The sequence below is a fragment of the Asterias rubens genome, chromosome 5, assembly GCF_902459465.1.
Source record: "Asterias rubens chromosome 5, eAstRub1.3, whole genome shotgun sequence".
Taxonomy (NCBI): Eukaryota; Metazoa; Echinodermata; class Asteroidea; order Forcipulatida; family Asteriidae; genus Asterias; species Asterias rubens.
The window spans coordinates 19,629,237-19,648,258 of NC_047066.1; the positions used below are offsets into that span (position 1 = coordinate 19,629,237).

At 39.0% G+C, this 19,022-nt stretch overlaps 3 protein-coding genes across 3 annotated transcripts; 1 reads left to right on the forward strand and 2 right to left on the reverse strand.

Annotated features, from left to right (window-relative positions):
- The first annotated feature begins 14 nt into the window (after positions 1 to 14).
- Positions 15 to 8,081, forward strand: LOC117290723 (replication factor C subunit 2-like). Its single transcript, XM_033772259.1, has 8 exons — positions 15 to 292; positions 1,591 to 1,702; positions 1,983 to 2,089; positions 2,425 to 2,526; positions 3,346 to 3,604; positions 3,968 to 4,033; positions 5,913 to 6,107; positions 6,643 to 8,081. Exons 1-8 carry the CDS (start codon positions 201 to 203, stop codon positions 6,754 to 6,756), a joined length of 1,047 nt encoding a protein of 348 aa, XP_033628150.1. The 5' UTR covers positions 15 to 200; the 3' UTR covers positions 6,757 to 8,081.
- Positions 8,082 to 9,154: 1,073 nt separating this feature from the next.
- LOC117290749 (peptidoglycan-recognition protein SC2-like) lies at positions 9,155 to 12,630 on the reverse strand. The gene is made up of 4 exons (XM_033772297.1): positions 12,212 to 12,630; positions 11,344 to 11,535; positions 10,668 to 10,816; positions 9,155 to 9,462 (listed from the first exon to the last, which is right to left on the reverse strand). Exons 1-4 carry the CDS (start codon positions 12,288 to 12,290, stop codon positions 9,292 to 9,294), a joined length of 591 nt encoding a protein of 196 aa, XP_033628188.1. The 5' UTR covers positions 12,291 to 12,630; the 3' UTR covers positions 9,155 to 9,291.
- Positions 12,631 to 13,781: 1,151 nt separating this feature from the next.
- Positions 13,782 to 19,020, reverse strand: LOC117290747 (peptidoglycan recognition protein 1-like). The gene is made up of 4 exons (XM_033772295.1): positions 18,336 to 19,020; positions 17,216 to 17,407; positions 15,987 to 16,141; positions 13,782 to 15,244 (listed from the first exon to the last, which is right to left on the reverse strand). The coding sequence occupies exons 1-4, from the start codon at positions 18,466 to 18,468 to the stop codon at positions 15,014 to 15,016; spliced, it is 711 nt and encodes a 236-aa protein (XP_033628186.1). The 5' UTR covers positions 18,469 to 19,020; the 3' UTR covers positions 13,782 to 15,013.
- Between the last annotated feature and the right edge of the window lie 2 nt (positions 19,021 to 19,022).

A 19,022-nucleotide genomic window follows, 5' to 3' on the forward strand; every position in this document is an offset into this window, starting at 1 on the left:
ATGCGTGGCGCGAAGTTGACTTGGGAAATTTTGTTCACTTTTCATGTCGTCTGTTCGTTTTGCCGTCACGTACGCCACACGGATAAATTCTAACTCGTATTTTTCTTCTCAGACAATTTACATTGCTTAAGTTGCTGAAACTATATGAATTTTTCAACTCTTGAGTCTGTTTAGGAAGAGTTTGTAAAAATTTAACTGAAATGTCGAGCAAGAATCCAGAAATAATGGAGGTAGACGAGTCCACAAGTGCAGCAGCAAAACCAGGCAAATCTACCAAGTACGAGCTCCCATGGTAAGTAAAGTAGGCCTAACGTTTTGTCACTGTCAGAGTCACTGTGATGTGTCAGTCGAATTAATAACAGTTAAATGAAATAACCCTGGCATGCGTGGAGATCATGTAAACAACGTGTACCATGGTTTTGTTAAGTAGGGAGCGGAAAAAGACCGACAAAAAGGCTGCGTAAACATGGCTCGGTTTTGGAGAAAAAAATCCAGACTGACAAAAAAGTGACAGTGACAATGACACGTGACCATGACCATGGTGACAGCAGCAGGGTTCGTTTAGGATAACTTTTCGTATGGCGCCACCACTTTTTCACTCATTTTTACAAAAAGGGATATCTCATTGAGATACTATTTTATTTCATATCGAGTGAAAAAGTGGTGACGCCATGCGGAAACTTTTTGTTTGTTGTTGTTTTGTACCAATTCCCAGGGAGGTCCATTTCTACCTCCGTACTTGAACTTGCTAAACAAACATGTTCACTAGACCAGAATTTCTTTTGCAAGACCCGAAACAAAATGTCAATCTTTAATTAAAAATACTAAATAGACTAGGCCAGGGAAAAGTTTCCGTATGTATGGCCATATATGGCCCATCCCCCCATGTTGTTGGATGGCGCCACCACCATGACCACTTTTTCATTCGATAACCTCAACAATGAGATTGAGATAGGCCTATCCCTTTTTGTATAAAAAAAAGTGAGTGAAAAAGTGAGTGAAAAAGTGGTGGCCCCACACGGAAAGTTATCGTTTTTTTATAAAAAGTAATAGGGGGGGGGGGGCCCTATAATTAAAAGGAATATTTGTATTAAAAGATGATATTGATAGGCCTACACAGTGAAGTTAGACATGTTAGACCAAGTTACTGGGCTGGGGTGCTGCACTGATTTCTTTAATTTTTATAATTTTTTATTATCAATGTTAAATCATACTAACGACCGATAGTGACCAGATGACCAATCCCGATAATGACAAATAAAAAAAAAATGGAGTACTGGGCCCAAGTAACTGGGTCTACATACGTCAAAGTATGATTACATTTCAGTTGAAAAATACCAGACTGCCGCAGTGTTGGACTTGTCTGGTCATAGTTTAGTGTTCCACGACTGCTGTTAAAATCCGCAGTGTAAATTTTAAGCCCAGGTCCGAACTCAAATGCCAACTGTTTTCGTCTTCATGTTACAATCAGTATAATCTTTTATCCCACCAATCTCTATTTCATGCCTTTAAATCATTTTCAACTATCATGACAGACTGAAATATTATTAAAAATATTGACATTGACTAATCTAGTGATTTAACCAACAGGGTGGAGAAGTACAGACCAACCCTTTTGAGTGATGTCGTTGGTAATGAAGAGACGATCAGTCGACTGGAAGTTTTCTCCAAAGAGGGAAATGTACCCAATGTCATCATAGCTGTAAGTTTGGCAAAGTACACTGATTGCCAATTGAAGATTTTTGAGATGCAGTAGGAACATTTTTGAAGCAGACTTATCAAAAATACCAAGTAAAATTCATAAAGTTTTCTTTAAAAATTAGACCATGCCAAAATCTATTTCGGTAGTGGTATGGCTGCCTCTCCCAATATCTCAAAGTCTCCCATCGTTGAAAACAATTTTGAAGTAAATGTCAGTGTTTGGAAACACTGGAAATACACGTATAATAAAATGTTTCGTTATTTCTTTCTCCCTGTCGTAGGGTCCCCCTGGAACTGGCAAAACCACCAGTATATTGTGTCTTTGCCGAGCCTTGCTAGGCCCAGACTACAAGGAAGCTGTTCTGGAAATGAATGCCTCAAATGACAGGTATGTTTGGTCTGATCAGGCTTTTTTTGTGGTGTTTTGTAGCCAAGAGGTCTAGTTCACCGGACCCAAGCTCTGGTGTTGTCAGCAGTAGAGTGTGGGTTCATTTTCCGGTCATTAACAAAAAATTGTTGTGCCCTTATGAGCAAGGCACTTAACCATAATTGCTTTGTAAAAAGTTGGGAAGGTATTGCATTCTGCTCCACCAACCTGGCTCCTATAGTGGACTGGATGATACCCATACCTACATCCTTATGGACTGTGAAAGGTAACCCTGTTTCAGCCATATGAGTCAGGAGCCAGTTTAACGATGATGAATTTGTGTACTTTTTTTCCAGGGGAATCGATGTAGTCAGAAACAAGATAAAGACATTCGCTCAGAAGAAGGTTACCTTGCCAAAAGGGCGTCATAAGGTCATCATTCTGGATGAAGCAGATAGGTAAACAACATGGCCTAATTTCCTTAAGCCCAACATTTTGATACGGGAACTATTAAAGCCATTGGACCCTTTCGGTAAACAGTGTTGTCCAAGGCCCACACTTTGTGTACCACAACTTCTATATCAAATAAACAAACCTGTGAAAATTTAGGCTCAATTGGTCATCGGAGTCGGGAGAAAACAACGGAAAAACCCACCCTTGTTTCCGCGCATTTCGCCGTGTCATGACATGTGTTTAAAATAAATCTGTAATTCTCGTTAACGAGAATTTATATTGTTTTGCTGTTTTCTCAAAAAGTAAAGATTTCATGGAATAATATTTCAAGAGAAGTCTTTCACCATTGCCTTCTGTAAACCCTGTAAGTTATTTGTAAATCTGTGAACTTTTTTTTTTTTTTCGGAACCGAAAGGGTCCATTGGCTTTAACTAGGAGCTAGTGAGTAATGACCAGGGGCAATGGAGGCAACTGCCTCTGTGAAGTATTGGGCCTGGTTAGCCTTGGTACCGTGAATGGTATACTTTTGTGGTGGCTCTGAAAAGAACTAGTGGTGTGACAGCTCAACATTTTGATAAATATTCTTTGGTTATATTTTTTTCATTTGAAGATGACCACTAGCCAATAAAATCTCCCAGTTAATAAAATATATAGTTCCATAATGTTATAGCAACTCTTCAATTTCTACAATCACTGCCAAAATGCTTGGGCCATGTGAAACTAAATATGCCATGCCCCGACGTCCCCCATTATGGCAGGGATTGTAGACTGTTCTCTGCCAAGTTTCAAATCCTATTTAAAATGTCTGGACTCCTCCCTTGCAGTATGACAAGTGGAGCCCAGCAGGCTATGCGTCGAACCATGGAAATCTACTCCAAGACAACACGGTTTGCTCTCGCCTGTAACACATCCGACAAGATCATTGAGCCGATTCAATCACGGTGTGCAGTCTTGAGGTACTCCCGCCTGACGGACAAACAGCTCCTCCACCGGCTGATTGAGGTTGGAGAGAAGGAAGGAATAGAATGCACGGATGATGGACTGGAGGCAATCATCTATACAGCACAGGGGGACATGAGACAGGTAAATTCAATCTTCGGTGAACGGCCAAATTACTGAGATTAACAAATTTCTGCTGTAAAAAAGGAAGTGGGGAAACCAGTTCCGTGTTTTGCAAGTTTTGCGCTAAAGACAAAGTGCACAGTTGGTAGTTACAAGAAAAAAAGTGTTCCTACCAGCACGTTATTATTCCAGATCTTGTGGGTGAATCTTGTCAAAGTAAAGGAAGTACCATTGAAAGAACCCTGATGTCACTCTTGTTTATTTCGATTGGGGCAATCAAAATAAGTGTAATGATCATGAACATGCACAACATCACGTTTTTTCATTGTTTTCTCTCAGATGCAGCCTTAGTTTTTGTAACTTTGTTTCCATTTATATTTCCAGGCTATAAATAATATGCAGTCAACACATTCTGGTTTTGGTCTTGTGAACAGCGAAAACGTCTTCAAAGTAAGTCTATCCAAAGAGTGTTTTTCTTTCTGTAGTGAACCAATTAAGTATGGTTCCCAATGCACCTTACTTTGGAAGAGATATGCTAAAAAAAACTCACAGACATTGCTCCTTTAACAGGTATGGTGCATTGCTGGAATCATAATTCATAGAACTGTTTTTTATATTTGAAAGACTAGAAATGATTGCCTTGAGAAGTATTTGTGTCTGAAATACTAAATATCATTTGAAATTGGTTGATATTGCAATTCTTTTGATGCTATTGATGAATTGTTCTGTATTATGAAATACTATTTGATATTGCATTTTTGTATATGTATATGTGGCATTTTACTGATTGCATTATGTACTTTATAATTGCAAATGATTTATTGTGCTATTCTTGACAGTTCATCACTTTATGACACTTGATACCTGTTCTTGCTATTATGTTTTCTTCAAATCAGTGCATTATTTTCCCCCCCAGAGGTTGTGTATTATTTGACTGTGTTTCATATTTAATTGAATACTATTCTGTATTATTGATATTGTTCTGTATTTCTGATTATCTGTTTTACTCATGTCCACTCAAGGCCAATTGCCTTCCTCTCACTCTCTTAACTTGTCCCCTCCCTTCACTCTCTTTTACTTCTACTTAAATTTGTGATTGAGCTATTTTCCCAACTACTTTGTATGTTATGATTTGACATTTTGCAAATGACTGTGGTTTTGATGTCTATTTGATGCTATTTGACTGTTTGCATTTGCGGTACACATGTGCTTCATAAGTGCAAACGATTTCTTGCCCTGCTCTTTACATATTTGATCATTATATTGCATGTATTGATACCTGATTCTTGCTATTTTTTTTTTTTTAAATCAGTGCATTATTTTGTCCCCACAGGTTGTGCATTACTTGATTGTGTTTCATATAAATTGAAAAATATTCTGTATTTATGATATTGTCCTCTCCTGATTATCTGCTTTTTAATACTATTTGTCCACTCAAAGCCTTGCCTTCTGCCTTTCTTACAATTTCCCTTCCTCTCTTTCTCATTTACTTCAATTCAAATTTGTGATTGAGCCATTTCCCAAACTTCTTTTTTGTATTATGATTTGACATTTTGCAAATGACTGTTTTTTATATGTCTTTTTGATGCTAGAAAGATATTTTAATAGTCAAGTTTTATATAAACATTTAATGAGTATGACTTGATTTTGAAATGTATTTGATATTGAAATGCATTGTTTGACTTTTGATCATCCATATTTCCATTTCTGATGCCATTTCTGATACAATGCTTCTATTTTCGATGCTAGAAAGATTATGCATTTCATAAACTAAGAGCCACATCATTTGCGAACTGTTATTGAAATGTTTTTCAACTTTTTATTCATCCATATTTACATCTTTGCTCATTTTCAACAACTGTATCATGATTTGTCTGTTTATAAATGATTGTTTTATATGTTGTTGGAGCTTGAGAAACATTTAATTTACACAAAAGTCAAACATTTTAATTGATTGATATATTGATCTGTATACTTACACAATATTGATCTGTATACTTGCAATTGATATTACGTCTTGATATTTGCAACTTTTTTTCATATCATGATTTGCCTTGTGTTTAATATGATGTTTATGTGTACTGTATTTCTGTATCAACATAAGTATTTTCGTAATCGAGTTACCATAAGTCACACAAACAGTTTGTGAATTGACCATGTACTAAAAGCATTATCAAAATCAATTTTTAAAGAATAATTAGTTTGCAACTTAAATAAATGTGTTATCCTCTTTCGATATATGCACATAGGCCTAGTCTGCATTTTAAGTTAACAAGCATTGTTGACAAAATGGAAATAACATGAACATCTTTTTTACCGTTTCTTAAAGGTTTGTGATGAGCCCCATCCTATCCTTATTAAGGATATGTTTACTAAATGTGTTGAGGGGAATATTGACAAAGCCTATGAGGTGATGGAACATATGTGGAGTATGGGGTACGCCCCCGAGGACATCATCTCAAATATGTTCAGGGTTTGTAAGACGTTTGACATGGCAGAATATCTTAAACTGGAGTTTATCAAGGTGAGTTGGCTTCTATTGGTTTTAGTTGAACCAGTCTGAACCAGTTTGAACTGGTCTAGTCAAGTTGGGTCTAGTTGTTTAGCAATGAAGCTACATTGCAGTCTAATCCAGTTCAAACTGGTATTGTCAAGTTGCTAATAAGTTGAAAAATGGTGGTCACTATGGGTTTGCACTGTTTTGTTTGGGTGGACTCTATGATCAGATTTACCCAAACCTAATGTGTCATAGTGTTGTGTCCATGGCTTATTGAGTCAATAATCTAGTTTCATAACAAAAAAGAAGCTATAAAGTCTAGTCTATTTCAGTTCAAATTGTAGCAGTGCTTGTTCTCCATTTAATATCTGACCTAACCCACATTTCTGGTCTGGAACTGCCATGTTCTGTCATAAAAAACTTTCTTGATTCTTTGACTTCGTTTTTTGAACAGATTTCACAAGTTTTAATACAAGATATTTTTTCAAGTTAACATTTTGTAATTTATCATCTTATTCAATCTAATTTTAACTGTTGCGTTGTGCTGTACTTTCTGTTTCAGGAAATTGGGTTCACACATATGAAAATAGCAGAGGGAGTAGGTTCACTGCTGCAACTCAGTGGTTTGCTTGCAAGGATGTGCCAGAAAGGGATGTTACCCCCTGAGGAATCATGATCGAGCCAAGATGAACTTTGAATTTAGAGAACCCCCTGCACCGATGTCTCCCAATGGTATGTCCTTTTGAGAGTACATTTCCTTGTGAAGGTATGTTGTACCAGTGTCACCAAAAATGGAAACTGCCAAGTGATACTCAGGGAAATTTACCTCCAAAATAGAACAAAGTAAGATCTATTTTGAGTCATGACATTCAAGTGAATATTAAAACAGCTATGTGCTAGGAACCAGGACACCTTTCTGACTAAGCTGTTTTTGTACATGACAGTACTGATTGGTTCCTTTCATCAAGTTTAACATGCTAAAAGCAATTACGAGTGTAGTCTTGATTCAAGACCCTCCTGTTATTGATATCCCACGATCCATTGCTGAGGGTAATATTACCCTCGGTGAGGGAAGTAAACAACAGGAGAATCTTGAACCAAGACTACTACAAGTGCAGACAAGTGCTTTACTTCGGATCATACTATGTAAAAAGCGCAGAACAGACTTTCGAGTCCAGTGTGTAACTTCACCCTGACAATAAATGAAGGTCTAAAATAATAAGACACGTTTTTTTAGATATACTTCTGATTGGGGAAATTTTGCAGATGACAATGTAACATCCTGATTCTGGGCAAGATTTTGTACAGTTTGAAATCATGGATAATTATTTTTGAATTGCTATAGCAAGACAATTGTTAATTCCTTTGAGATTTTTAAACCTAGAGGATGTTAGTTATTGAACATTCTTAGAAATGACAAAAGTTTAACTAGCGAACAGTAAGGAATCTTATATAGATCTGTTTCCATTTCGGCATGCATTTAACAACACACCAACAAGTTAATTTCAAAAGATGAACATGCAGCTGCTGTAAAGTATATGTAAACATTTAAAACATAAAGACAGCGCGTTAACAAAAATCGCAATGGTGGCTAGTTTGTTGAGGTAAACACATGTGGCTAGCTGTAATGCATCTTTTAAAAACTATTTCCTTTAGTTTTCTTGGGATTTGTCCTTTATGTCTAAGTATGTTGGATTACTCAAATGCACAAGTTGATCTGTTATTTCTATCTCAACTCCTGTGTCTCGTGATGATTCAGTCTTCAAATTTGGGCAGTTTGTAAAACCTTTATTTGTAGGACAGTATTTTGTGGACAGTATTACAAATAAAAACACAGTTTACAACTTCCTTTGCTTAAATTGTATATTTTTAATGTTTTGAGCTTTCTATGCAAAAGAAACATTAACCAGACATTGCTTAATATTACCTTTGGGTTATTGGGAACAATCAGTACAGTTGTTCATTGAAAAATTTGATACATAAGAGTGCTTTATGAACAGGTACATAATAACCCAATGATGTTGTCAGGCTGTTGTGGTCTGGGTTCCAACTACCAGCATGTGTGTGTGTGTGTCCTGGAGAAAGACTTTGTTCCTATAATTGGAAACTTTTGATACGCTGGCGGCAGCAGACATAACAGTCCCTTTTTGCGGCTCTGAGCGTGCGCAGCTGCTCAGTCCACGCGTATGTCGGAGCATCTGCACTTCCGGTGATAACTGTTACAAATAATATTCCAAAAGTTTCTGCATTACTTTGTACTTCGGACGGGACGTTAAGCGTTAGGTCATGTGTGTTGTGTGCGATCAAACGCCAAACCTATCTCTTTCTACCAGGGCCCAATTTCATAGAGCTGCTAAGCACGAAAATTTGCCAAGCATGAAATTTCTTCCTTGATAAAAACAGGATTACCAAGCAAATTTCCACTTGATTTTCAGGATAGGCAAGCAACAGCTGAATACCAACAACAAGCAATAGGCAATAAATAGAAATTTGGTTGGCAATCCTGTTTTTATCAATAAGGAAATCTCATGCTAAGCAAATTTTTGTGCTTAGCAGCTCTATGAAATTGGGCCCAGGTGTTTATGGCACAGTTTTTGGCAGAGTACGCTTCATCACAACATAAATTTATCCTTGCAATAATGGTATGAGAATGAGTCTCCTAACTCAAATTTTGAACGCATCTGTCTTTAAAAAAGTAAGCAATTGAAGACGCCCGAAAACCATAAAGCAATATCTAAGTAATACTATTTTAAGTACATTAATAAGGAAGAATATGAAGAAATTAATCAACTTTTTATGAAGAAATAATGGTAGGGGATACACAATCTCACATAGTATTTAGGCCTATAGGTGACGTATGGTTCCATGATATATCTGTGAAAATTTGGATTTGATTGGTCATCGAAGTCTCAAGAGAACAATGAAAGAACAGACGCCCTTGTTGCCCAAATTTGTGTGTTTTCAGATGCATAATACAAGGATTCAGGCCTGTTCAAGTTCTTTTATTATTTGAGTGAGAAATTACCTCTTTCTAAAAAACTAGGTTACCATACTTTAGAGTTTCTCACAAGGTTTTGTACTATCAACAGCTCCCCATTGCTCATTACCAAGTAAGCTTTTATGCGTTTTGAGTAATAACCAATAGTGTCATATGACTTTAGAGAAAATCCCATGGCGCACTGAAATTTTCCCATATTGACTGGACGTGGGTCTAGCGGTCGCAGCGACCCCAACCGTTGACCAAACTGCGGAGAGCACTACCTGGGCAGAGAGTACTCGAGAAATCACTATGTCCACACGCATGGTAACCGCTCTTCACCTTTCCCAAATCGACCCCACACTGCCTCAGGTTTTCCAAGGCAGTCATCATACCAGAACTCGGCTAAATCATGGGAAAATAATAAATAAATGGAAATAAATAATACAACAAATTCTTTAAAATGGACAGGCCATGAACATTAAAATACCATTGGCTGGTAAAGCAGTTCGCAACAGCTAGTTCTATTTAGGTAAATAAATAATAATAGTATACATAATAGTCAAATAAATACCGTTATGAAAAAATACCATAGCATTTATTTTTAACGGTATTTTTTAAATAAGTGTGAACTTGTAAACAAATAATTTTCATACACTGTTTTGAAGCATGGTTGAGTGAAAAGGCGTATATCATCAGAGTAAAACAAAAATGGGGGCGCTTGGTGGGAAATCTTAGGGCCTACAAAAAATTGTCAACAAATATTAAGGCTTCTGTTGAAATATCTGTACGTGGTGTAGTTTACTACATTGGCTGTTTTATGTGGCATTCATTGGAATAATTTGACAATCTCAACAATTTAAATTGAACAAAACACCAAAAGAAGCCATTGGACCCTTTCGGAAAAAGAAAAAAAAAATCACAGATTTACAAATAACTTACAGGGTTTACAGAAGGTAGTGGTGAAATACTTATCTTGAAATATTATTCCATGAAATGTTTTACTTTTTGAGAAAACAGTAAAACAATATCAATTCTCGTTAACGAGAATTACGGATTTATTTTAAACACATGTCATTGCACGGCGAAACGCGCGGATACAAGGGTGGGTTTTCCCGTTATTTTCTCCCGACTCCGATGACCGATTAAGCCCAAATTTTCACAGGCTTGTTATTTGATATAGAAGTTGTGATACACGAAGTGTGGGCCTTGGACAATACTGTTTACAAAAAGGGTCCAATGGCTTTAATGGGTGATAGGGCCTACTCTGCAGACTCAACATTGAGCATAATTTTTTTGATTCAAAGATGTTGAATTGAAAGAAACATAAACAGACCACTGGACTTGTCTTGTCTTGTCTTGAGTTTACTGGCCCGACATTGAAATCACTGGCCTGAGGCCGGTGGTCCAGTGTAAAATTGAAGCCCTGCTTTATTATCTACATATAAAAAATAGGCCTCTTGTCCTTCCTTCCAGAAAATGCAGTCTCACATAATGTGAGGATAAGATGCACTGGGTGTTGCGCTTGCGTCCAATAACATGCTGTCGAGTGCGGAAACATACAGATATTATGTATGTATATATTGTTTCAATAATATTGAGTATTGTACCTGTGCGCTCACGTAGTTCCCGATCATAGAGATGCCGATGGACCTACTGTTGTATGATGGAGCATGTGCTCCTTGGTTGTTCCAACCACGCCCTACGTAAACTCTGTTATCACCACCGATCAGAAAGTTGTATCCAATGTCATTCCAACCTATATAGAATTAGAAAACAAATAATGACAATGATTCGGCTTCCGTGTTCAAGGATTTTCTAAGTTAATAGATGCGTAATCGTGTGTGTGCATTATAATTTACTTCAAAACGCCTGTCTAATTCTCACTGTATATTGTATGTGCATACATGTTGCATTGTGTTCTGCTCTGCACTTGATATACAACTCTGGTGGTGGTCATGTTCAACACTTGTCTTTTTCACAAGATCTTAGACCGTATGATCCAAGTTTCAGATATTTTTGTTTAGCATGACCCTGCCACGGCTAGTTTCTACGTTTCACATTCAGTTTAAGTTTTACACATTGTCGTTTGTCTCTATTTTCTTCATCCATGGTATATGTGAGAATAAACGGTAAACTTGCGGGTACAACCATGTTCTCTTATGTGAGGGAGTGTGTTGGCTCTCTGAGAGCCGGCCAGTTTTGGTCTCGACGTTTCGAATACTCTGCTCGACTTCAGGCGCCTCTTACGAGTTAATGTTGGTTATAATTATTACGTGCATTTACGTTCATTATTCTTGTGGTGGTTTTGGATACCTCGGACCCTTCTTGAACATGCATTTTGCGTTGAACATGACCCTCCGTCAGCAGTGTGGTGGATAATGTAGTAGTCCAGGTTCCCGGCCAAGCTTGTCGTACTCCGTGGAGATGAGGCTCCCCAAGTGGATCTCTGGACGAAGTTTACATCCGAGCACCCACCTGTTGTATGGATAGAGTGTGAGGGATTCAATTTAGAGTCTCACCCACCACAGACCCGCATGTAGTCTTGCTTGGTTGGTTGGTTCCAAGACTTTCGCATGGATCATTTTCCAGCCTGGTTAATACCGCGCCGAATCGCGCCAGCTTTTCGTAATGTATTTTCGCTATACCACGGGCAGCGCGTCGTACCGCCCGCTAGCCTTTTGTAAATGCTTGGTTCGATCTCAAGTTTACAGACAGTCGTCAAACCGAAATGAATTCAAGAAGATAACTTTCCTTCTGTCGGGTCACCACGTTTATGTTACGTTACGTTGTTACGGTTATGTTACGAATATAGAGTAGGTATAACTCGGAACAAGACTAACCCGCAGGCGTCGGCTGAAATCCTTGTTTTGCTATTTATCTTGTAGCCCTATAATAAACTGAATAAAATGTGCAAAAACTGCTATTTTCATCAATAAATTTCAAAACAAGGGCGAAATCGTTCAACATAATCATTTTGGCTTAGAATAGGCCCCAAATTCTGCTTAGCAAATAGGGGATACACATACGTTTTTAAGTTCCTAAATTTTCCATCAAAAACTATAGCCTACGACAATAGCAACAAAGCTCTGTTGTCAGACAAAACGTGCTTGTTAGTGGTAAAAACGCTTCATGTAATCCCTACTTATCTTACTTGAATTAGCTCGTCCTGTTTGGAGAAGCATCATGCAGCAGACAAACACTATAAGTCGGATCACGTCCATTTTCAGCATGTTGAAGGCGTTTATGGTCAATCTTCGCACAAGAACTGCGTATGATGAACACTCAATATCAGACTGATAAGGAGTCGATAGTGCCACGGGTTTAAGTACTGCAGTTGCAAAATACAATCCGCCACGAAAACAATAAAGTAAATAAAGTGCAAACAAACAAACAAAAACAATTCAGTGTGGGAAAAAGTTATGCTGACGTTTGCAATATTTACATGTTTTTTTAACTGCACTTTGTTACTTTTGCAGTCAAGTTATTAACCCCGAGTTGAAACTGGGATTGTATGGAGATTTTCGGGAAAGTCCCCATGACGTAATGTCTCATTTGATTTAGCCTGTAGACGAAAACAAATCGAGGGGAAAACATTTGGAAAAAAAACCGGACCCCACGCCGTAATTTTTTAAAGCCCCCCCCCCCCTTTGTTTTCTGGCTACAACTTTGCTTGCAAAATACGATTATCGCCCCCACCCGAGCTGGCTTGGGTCTTTTTGAACTGGAAGGATCAGGGTTGGACGGTTTCCAATAACTCGTCAGCAGTTTCACGAAGTGCCACTTCAAACACTAAAACAAATCGGAAGGAAAATGCACGATTTCAACTATTTGGGTAAATTCGTTGAACGCTATATCTAACGAACGAAGTTATGGGTCTCAAATCGTATAGGCTCTGAATAATGTTAAGTTGGTGAAAGGCTCGCCTCCCAAGAACAATTAAACCATTAAAAACCATAGCGTTTTATGACAGAAGAGCCAAAAATAGTTTGTTATATCTCTTATACGCGACTGCTTTGATGGCACAGTGTGGCTCCAGTACGGCAGGAAATTCTGTGTATGGCTGGTAATTGGCGAACTGGGTTATGTCAACTTCTTCTGATAGCGCCCTCTTTTGAATCAATCTTCTCTACTCCATCATGCCAATTTCCCATTTATATTGGGGACAGAATCTCCGGGACAGAATTCCCTTGGGACACCCGCGGCTTTGGCATTTTCACGAATTAAAGACAGTGGACACTATTGGTAATTGCCAAAGACCAGTCTTCTCACTTGGTGTATCCAAACATATGCATAAAATAACAAACCTGTGGAAATTTGAGCTCGATTGGTCTTCGGAGTTGCGAGATAACTATGAAACAAAAAAACGCCCTTGTCACACAAAGTTGTGTGCTTTCAGATGCTTGATTTCGAGACCTCAAATTCTAAACTTGAGGTCTCAAAATCAAATTTTGTAGAAAATTACTTCTTTCTCGAAAACTACGTCACTTCAGAGGGAGCCGTTTCTCACAGTGTATTATACCATCAACCTCTCCCCATTACTCGTTACCAAGTGAGGTTTATGCTGATAAATATTTTGAGTAATTACCAATAGTGTCCACTGACTTTAAGTGCCAACCACTTTGATCGCAATATTTTACGAAAGGCGAAAAACCCCACCCAAAGATGTCATAAAGTGCCGGCAAAAAAGACCGTATAGATTTTTGTGGCAAATTAGGCAACAGTAAGGCTATTTTTTGTTTTTTAATCAACAACAGTTTACATAATACGTGTTATTAAGCGTGACAGACATTGACATAATAGCACTCATTATAATATAAACCAATTGCCTATTCTTTCGCATTGCATTGTTCATCGGTATGCAAACTGGATTGTGACATTAGTGAGTATAAGTTTTGTATAGGGTCTAGTACCGTATTATCGTAAAAATATATAGGCCTATCTTAAAATTCCAAATGTAAAACGACCAAAGTTGGAGTGTTTTATTGTAGGCCTATGTGTAAAGTTGCTGGACTCGTATTAAAAGTAGGCGGGGCGTCGGAAGCTTTCTATCGCAACTGATGTCAAGGGGAGCCGCGTATACTTGTTATGAGGCAAACCTGGACATATTCTTTCAGTCCTATGCCAATGGGCAAACAACTCCGAAGTGATGGCAATTTAAGGTCGGGACCTAATATCCCGCAATGTTCATTTCCGACTCCCTGTACCCCCGGAACTATTTAGGGTAGAATTTTGTAGACCCCCCCCCCCCATATTTTATGCTTTGTGTGAATTTTTTAGTTAATTATGTTAATTTATTGGTTACATGAATTTCTTCATGGATTGTGTGTCCCTCGAGTAAATGTATACCCCACATACACCCCACTCCCACTCAAGTATCTAAGGAGCTGAATGCACATTCCGATTTTCTCAGGGGAGTCAAGGGATGTTTTAGAAACAAAACTCGGATGTAAAATCTCCTCGAAATTGAATGTTTGAAGTTGAAATTTAAACATTACTTCCCTGAGAAAACAAAACAAGGGTCACTATTATTAGGTCACATGCACGAAACGAAGACACATGGCTAAAGCGGGGGAAACAATATTTCCCTTCGCCATGTGTAAACGCGTCCATGGAGCTATACCACCGGGATTAGGCTATTATTTAGAAAGAAAACCACATAGCGCTGCCCCCCCCCCCCATTTACCCAAATGGGCGGTATGTATCCAGTGCACTGTTCATTGCTCATTATTCAGAACTGGGCGTACGCCAAATGGAATAATTAGGTACCCATGTGACACGTACAGGCTTATCAGATGCGGCCTACTGCACACCCATGGACGAATTTTTTAGGTTTCCGTATGTCCTTTCGTTTACGTTCTGGTACATCCCTAGTGGGACCGGGCCTTTAGTCCCTAATTATTGTAGTTTTTTTTTAAGAGGAACATCAGATTCGGAAACTGAATCTTACAACGTCCTAAACATCCGGATGGGATGTCTTGTCCGACTCTGGATGGGATGTCTTGTCCGACTCGAGGTAGTGAGGCCATGTTCGGATCTCTTTATAGAGGGTCTCGCCTGGGCAGTCTGTGGGGCCGAGTTGCCTGACATCACGGTGGCCACGAAGGACGTATCTTGAGGTCATGTAGCCTGACTTGGCACCACACTCATTCAGATCCTTTAAAACCTGAAGTACACCGGGGGTTGGCTGTAGAAATAAAATAAAATACGAGCTGTATGTTAAAATGTATGTCTTCTGGTTTAATAGTGACTTCGTATCATATCTGTCACTGAGACCTACTTCTTGAGCACAATGTAATGGTTTGCCAATCTTTGTCAGTGGGCCCTTTTACATGCGTTACACAACGCACGGGACCAACGGCTTTACGTCCTATCCGAAGGACGAAGCATCGTGGTTAAGTGTCTTGCTTAAGGACATGGGTATCACGACTGGAACTCGAACCCACACTGTTCATCAGAGTGATAGAGTTTGAATCCGGTGCTCTTAAAGCCATTGGACACTTTCGGTAAACAGTGTTGTCAAAAGGCCCACACTTCGTGTATCACAACTTATATATAAAATAACAAACCTGTGAAAATTTAGGCTCAATCGGTCATCGGAGTCGGGAGAAAATAACGGGAAAATCCACCCTTGTTTCCGCACGTTTCGCCGTGTCATGACGTGTTTAAAATAAACCGGTAATTCTCGATATCGAGAATGAATAATTGTTTTAATGTTTTCTCAAAAAGTAAAGCATTTCATGGAATAATATTTCAAGAGAAGTCTTTCACCATTACCTTCTGTAAACCTTGTAAGTTATTTGTAAATCTGTGAATTTTTTTTCTGTTTCGAAAGTGTCCAATGGCTTGAACCGCTAGGCCAAGGCACGCTGTAACTTTATTACTTATGATAAACATTAATTTAAGAATGAGTAGACTATTCTTTATACCAGGATGTCATTGTAGTTTCCGATGATGGATGTGCCGATTGAGTGACTGTTGTAATAAGTAGATCCAGCGTGTGCTCCTACTGTGTCCCAACCACGCCCTATGTAAACTTTCTCATCACCACCGATCAGAAAGTTGTATGCTATGTCATCCCATCCTTGGATATAACAATCAAAAACATGGAATATTAATACCTTTTGCCAGGCCTGATATACTTCACGGATTGGTGCCGTTGAAGCTTCAGTATAAATCAGGTCTGGAATTACACCCAGGCCACGGAGGCCATTGCCTCCGTTGCCCCTGGTCTTGGCCTTGGTGCCCCTTCAAAATGTTTCCCATTGACTTTCAGATTTGTCATTGGAAGTGCCCTTTGCAAACTGTATTGCCCTTCCAAAGATGAAATTCCAGGCCTGAGAAAATAGTGTACATGCCATGGTGCCCTTGCCCTTTCAAAAACGAACCAACAGGCCTGTAATGCCACATGGTGTTTCATGTGATCTGAACAAAGGTATTTTTTAAGGCTACAACTTGGAAATCCCAAACAACAATTTTACTTCAGTGCTTGGTCCATCCAATAATTGAAAATGTTTTGAACTTGTTTTTAACTCACTGTTGATCCTTCAGTTGTACATGCATGCTTTGGTTTTATGGCTAGTATACTTGGTTCACATTGACTATTGTTTTTACAGTGAACTGTGTAGGGAATTATTGTACAATAGTGTATAATTATTATATTATATCAATATAAACCACAAGGGAAACTGACTGGGTAAATTTTGAAATGATTTTGGGGGTTGAACAAAGAATTGACTAGAGTGGGATTCGAACCAACGACCTCTGGATTAACGTGCACGTTAATCCGGAGGTCGTTGGTTCGAATCCCACTCTAGTAAATTCTTTGTTCCAAAATCCGGAGGTCGTTGGTTCGAATCCCACTCTAGTCAATTTTTAACCCAAAAAATCATGATTATATTATATATAAACACAGTATATCTAAAGGTATACAGGCCTGGAGTTTCATCTTTGAATGAATGGGGCAAATCAATTTAAATGTTTGCAAAGGGGCACTTCCATCCAGTGGAAAATCTTTTAGTCAAAGGGACAATTTGAAGGGGCACCAAGGCTATGATCAGGGGCAATGGACTGGAGGCCATGGCCTCCATCCAGGAACAGTGTGTAATTCAAGGACTGTGTTAATAGAGAAAGTCTAATTATGTAATATTGAAGTCACCTCGTGTCACCATGTGGAAGTGTTGGAAGGATCGCATAAGTTTTGAGCACTCTTCTTGGGTTGAGCACTGCTTTGAGGCAGTGTGGTGGACCACTGAGTACCCGACTGGGAGCACCATGTCCTGCCGTTTCTTTGGGGGTATGGCACCCCACTCAGCTCTTGTGACGAAGGTCAAATTGCTGCAGGCGGGTTCTGTATTATGTAAATATCAGAGGAAAATAATCTGACTTGGGTTTGAAAGTTACGGGGGGGGGGGGAGGGGGGGCCACTTTTTACTGTTCTTGCCAACCCTCTCTTCCCACCTGTTTCACCACACTGTGTTACGTTTCTTCTCACAAAAAGGGTGCAGTTTTCAGAATAGGGTGAATGGGTTCTTTGCATGGTTGCAACAACAAGTTTTATTTTATAGCTATATAGCTATAAAACATTTAAAACGGAAAAAATTACTGTTACGCCTTCTAGCTGCTTGCCCCCAAAATGTTATATCTTGCTCTAGGCTTAGTGGCTCACATAATGAACATTATGTATGGTTCAACGCATAATATTTTACACTTGAATATCAACCAAACACATCATGAAGTACGTATGCGGTATGCGTGATGATGAGTTGTATCATGATTTAGCAAGTAAGGTTGAACTGCGGATTGAGTGACACGAAAGTTATCTTTCATTTATGTCATTGCGCAATAGATTGGGGATTCCCCGATTACGTTGTTGGGTTGGACTGTCTTAAATCGTTTTTTGTCCTCCTTCGATTAGGTTGATCATGGAGTCCGTGGGTTGATTTAGTGTAATATAAACCACGGAGGAAGGAATAAAAGCATAGTTTCAAACATAACTTCCCTGCAAAGATATGAACATTTGTAAACAATGTCCCGAAATCATGAAACTTCTCGACCGGTACTGCTTCCGCGTGCTCAGACTCTCTTGGCGGCCCTATACCTGTCCTTCCACTCGGAGGGACGGAGCTCCGCTAAGCCCCACTAGTGTCTCCCTGTGTTGCCCACCCCCACCTCGTACCACAGGCGGCCCAGGCCTTCCCAAATGCACTGCTGGGTTGTATGTACAATGTAAATAAAGTACAGTTAATGCCAGTACATAAAACAATACCAGCACTTACCTTTCTGCATTTTGATGTCGGCTTTCCCAGACATTGGATCGCCTGCCAACACACTGCTCACTTGTGAATAATACAGTATGCAAGCACTCAACATTAACGCCAAAGGTCGAATCCTGCCCGTATGATAATGCATGGTTGAACAATACAGAGAAAAGGGTAGATTTTCAAGTGACAGTATGGCGTATTGAAGGACAAGTTTAAAATGGATGTCGCGAACTCGGCTATAGATTTTCAAGAGACAAATCAAACTGGACAACTATGAACATGAATCGCAACTATTTTGGAATTTGTATGGTTGTTCGCAGTCTGTGCCAGCTAGTGACACTCATGAACAAAACCAACTCATTGGCCTTGCTTCAGTTTTCAAGTACTTCTATGACAAAATGATATTCTTTGTTCCGTTCGGGGAATACCCGCGAGGGGCCCAATCCTGCTTTTGTCATGTGTGAACTGGATAGGAGGAAGTAACAGGCAAAAACATGCAAGTCTATATAAACTGTAGTGAATCGGGTAGAAGGTCGGGAAGCTATGTTCGGTTTGTACAGCACTGCCATTTCATCATGGAGGAAGTATAGCTCCTACAGAAAGTTTAAGGACTGATATCGAGTTTTATTGTGAAAGTAAAACTGAAGCTTTTGGTTTGAGACGTCGTCAAACACGCTGCACAATTTGAAGAAGTCCAGCTTT

What these genes read in the sequence shown, in the direction of transcription:
- LOC117290723 (XM_033772259.1), top strand. Translation starts at nt 201, where the DNA reads ATGTCGAGCAAGAATCCAGAAATAATGGAGGTAGACGAGTCCACAAGT. An exon ending in TACCCAATGTCATCATAGCT is followed by an intron (nt 1,703 to 1,982) that starts GTAAGTTTGGCA and finishes TCCCTGTCGTAG; the next exon opens with GGTCCCCCTGGAACTGGCAA. An exon ending in TTAAACTGGAGTTTATCAAG is followed by an intron (nt 6,108 to 6,642) that starts GTGAGTTGGCTT and finishes TTTCTGTTTCAG; the next exon opens with GAAATTGGGTTCACACATAT.
- LOC117290749 (XM_033772297.1), bottom strand. Translation starts at nt 12,290, where the DNA reads ATGCTGAAAATGGACGTGATCCGACTTATAGTGTTTGTCTGCTGCATG. An exon ending in CCACCACAAGAATAATGAAC is followed by an intron (nt 10,817 to 11,343) that starts GTAAATGCACGT and finishes AATTCTATATAG; the next exon opens with GTTGGAATGACATTGGATAC. An exon ending in GGAACTACGTGAGCGCACAG is followed by an intron (nt 9,463 to 10,667) that starts GTACAATACTCA and finishes CCCATGATTTAG; the next exon opens with CCGAGTTCTGGTATGATGAC.
- LOC117290747 (XM_033772295.1), bottom strand. Translation starts at nt 18,468, where the DNA reads ATGCATTATCATACGGGCAGGATTCGACCTTTGGCGTTAATGTTGAGT. An exon ending in CGACATCAAAATGCAGAAAG is followed by an intron (nt 17,408 to 18,335) that starts GTAAGTGCTGGT and finishes TACATAATACAG; the next exon opens with AACCCGCCTGCAGCAATTTG. An exon ending in GAAACTACAATGACATCCTG is followed by an intron (nt 15,245 to 15,986) that starts GTATAAAGAATA and finishes TTATTTCTACAG; the next exon opens with CCAACCCCCGGTGTACTTCA.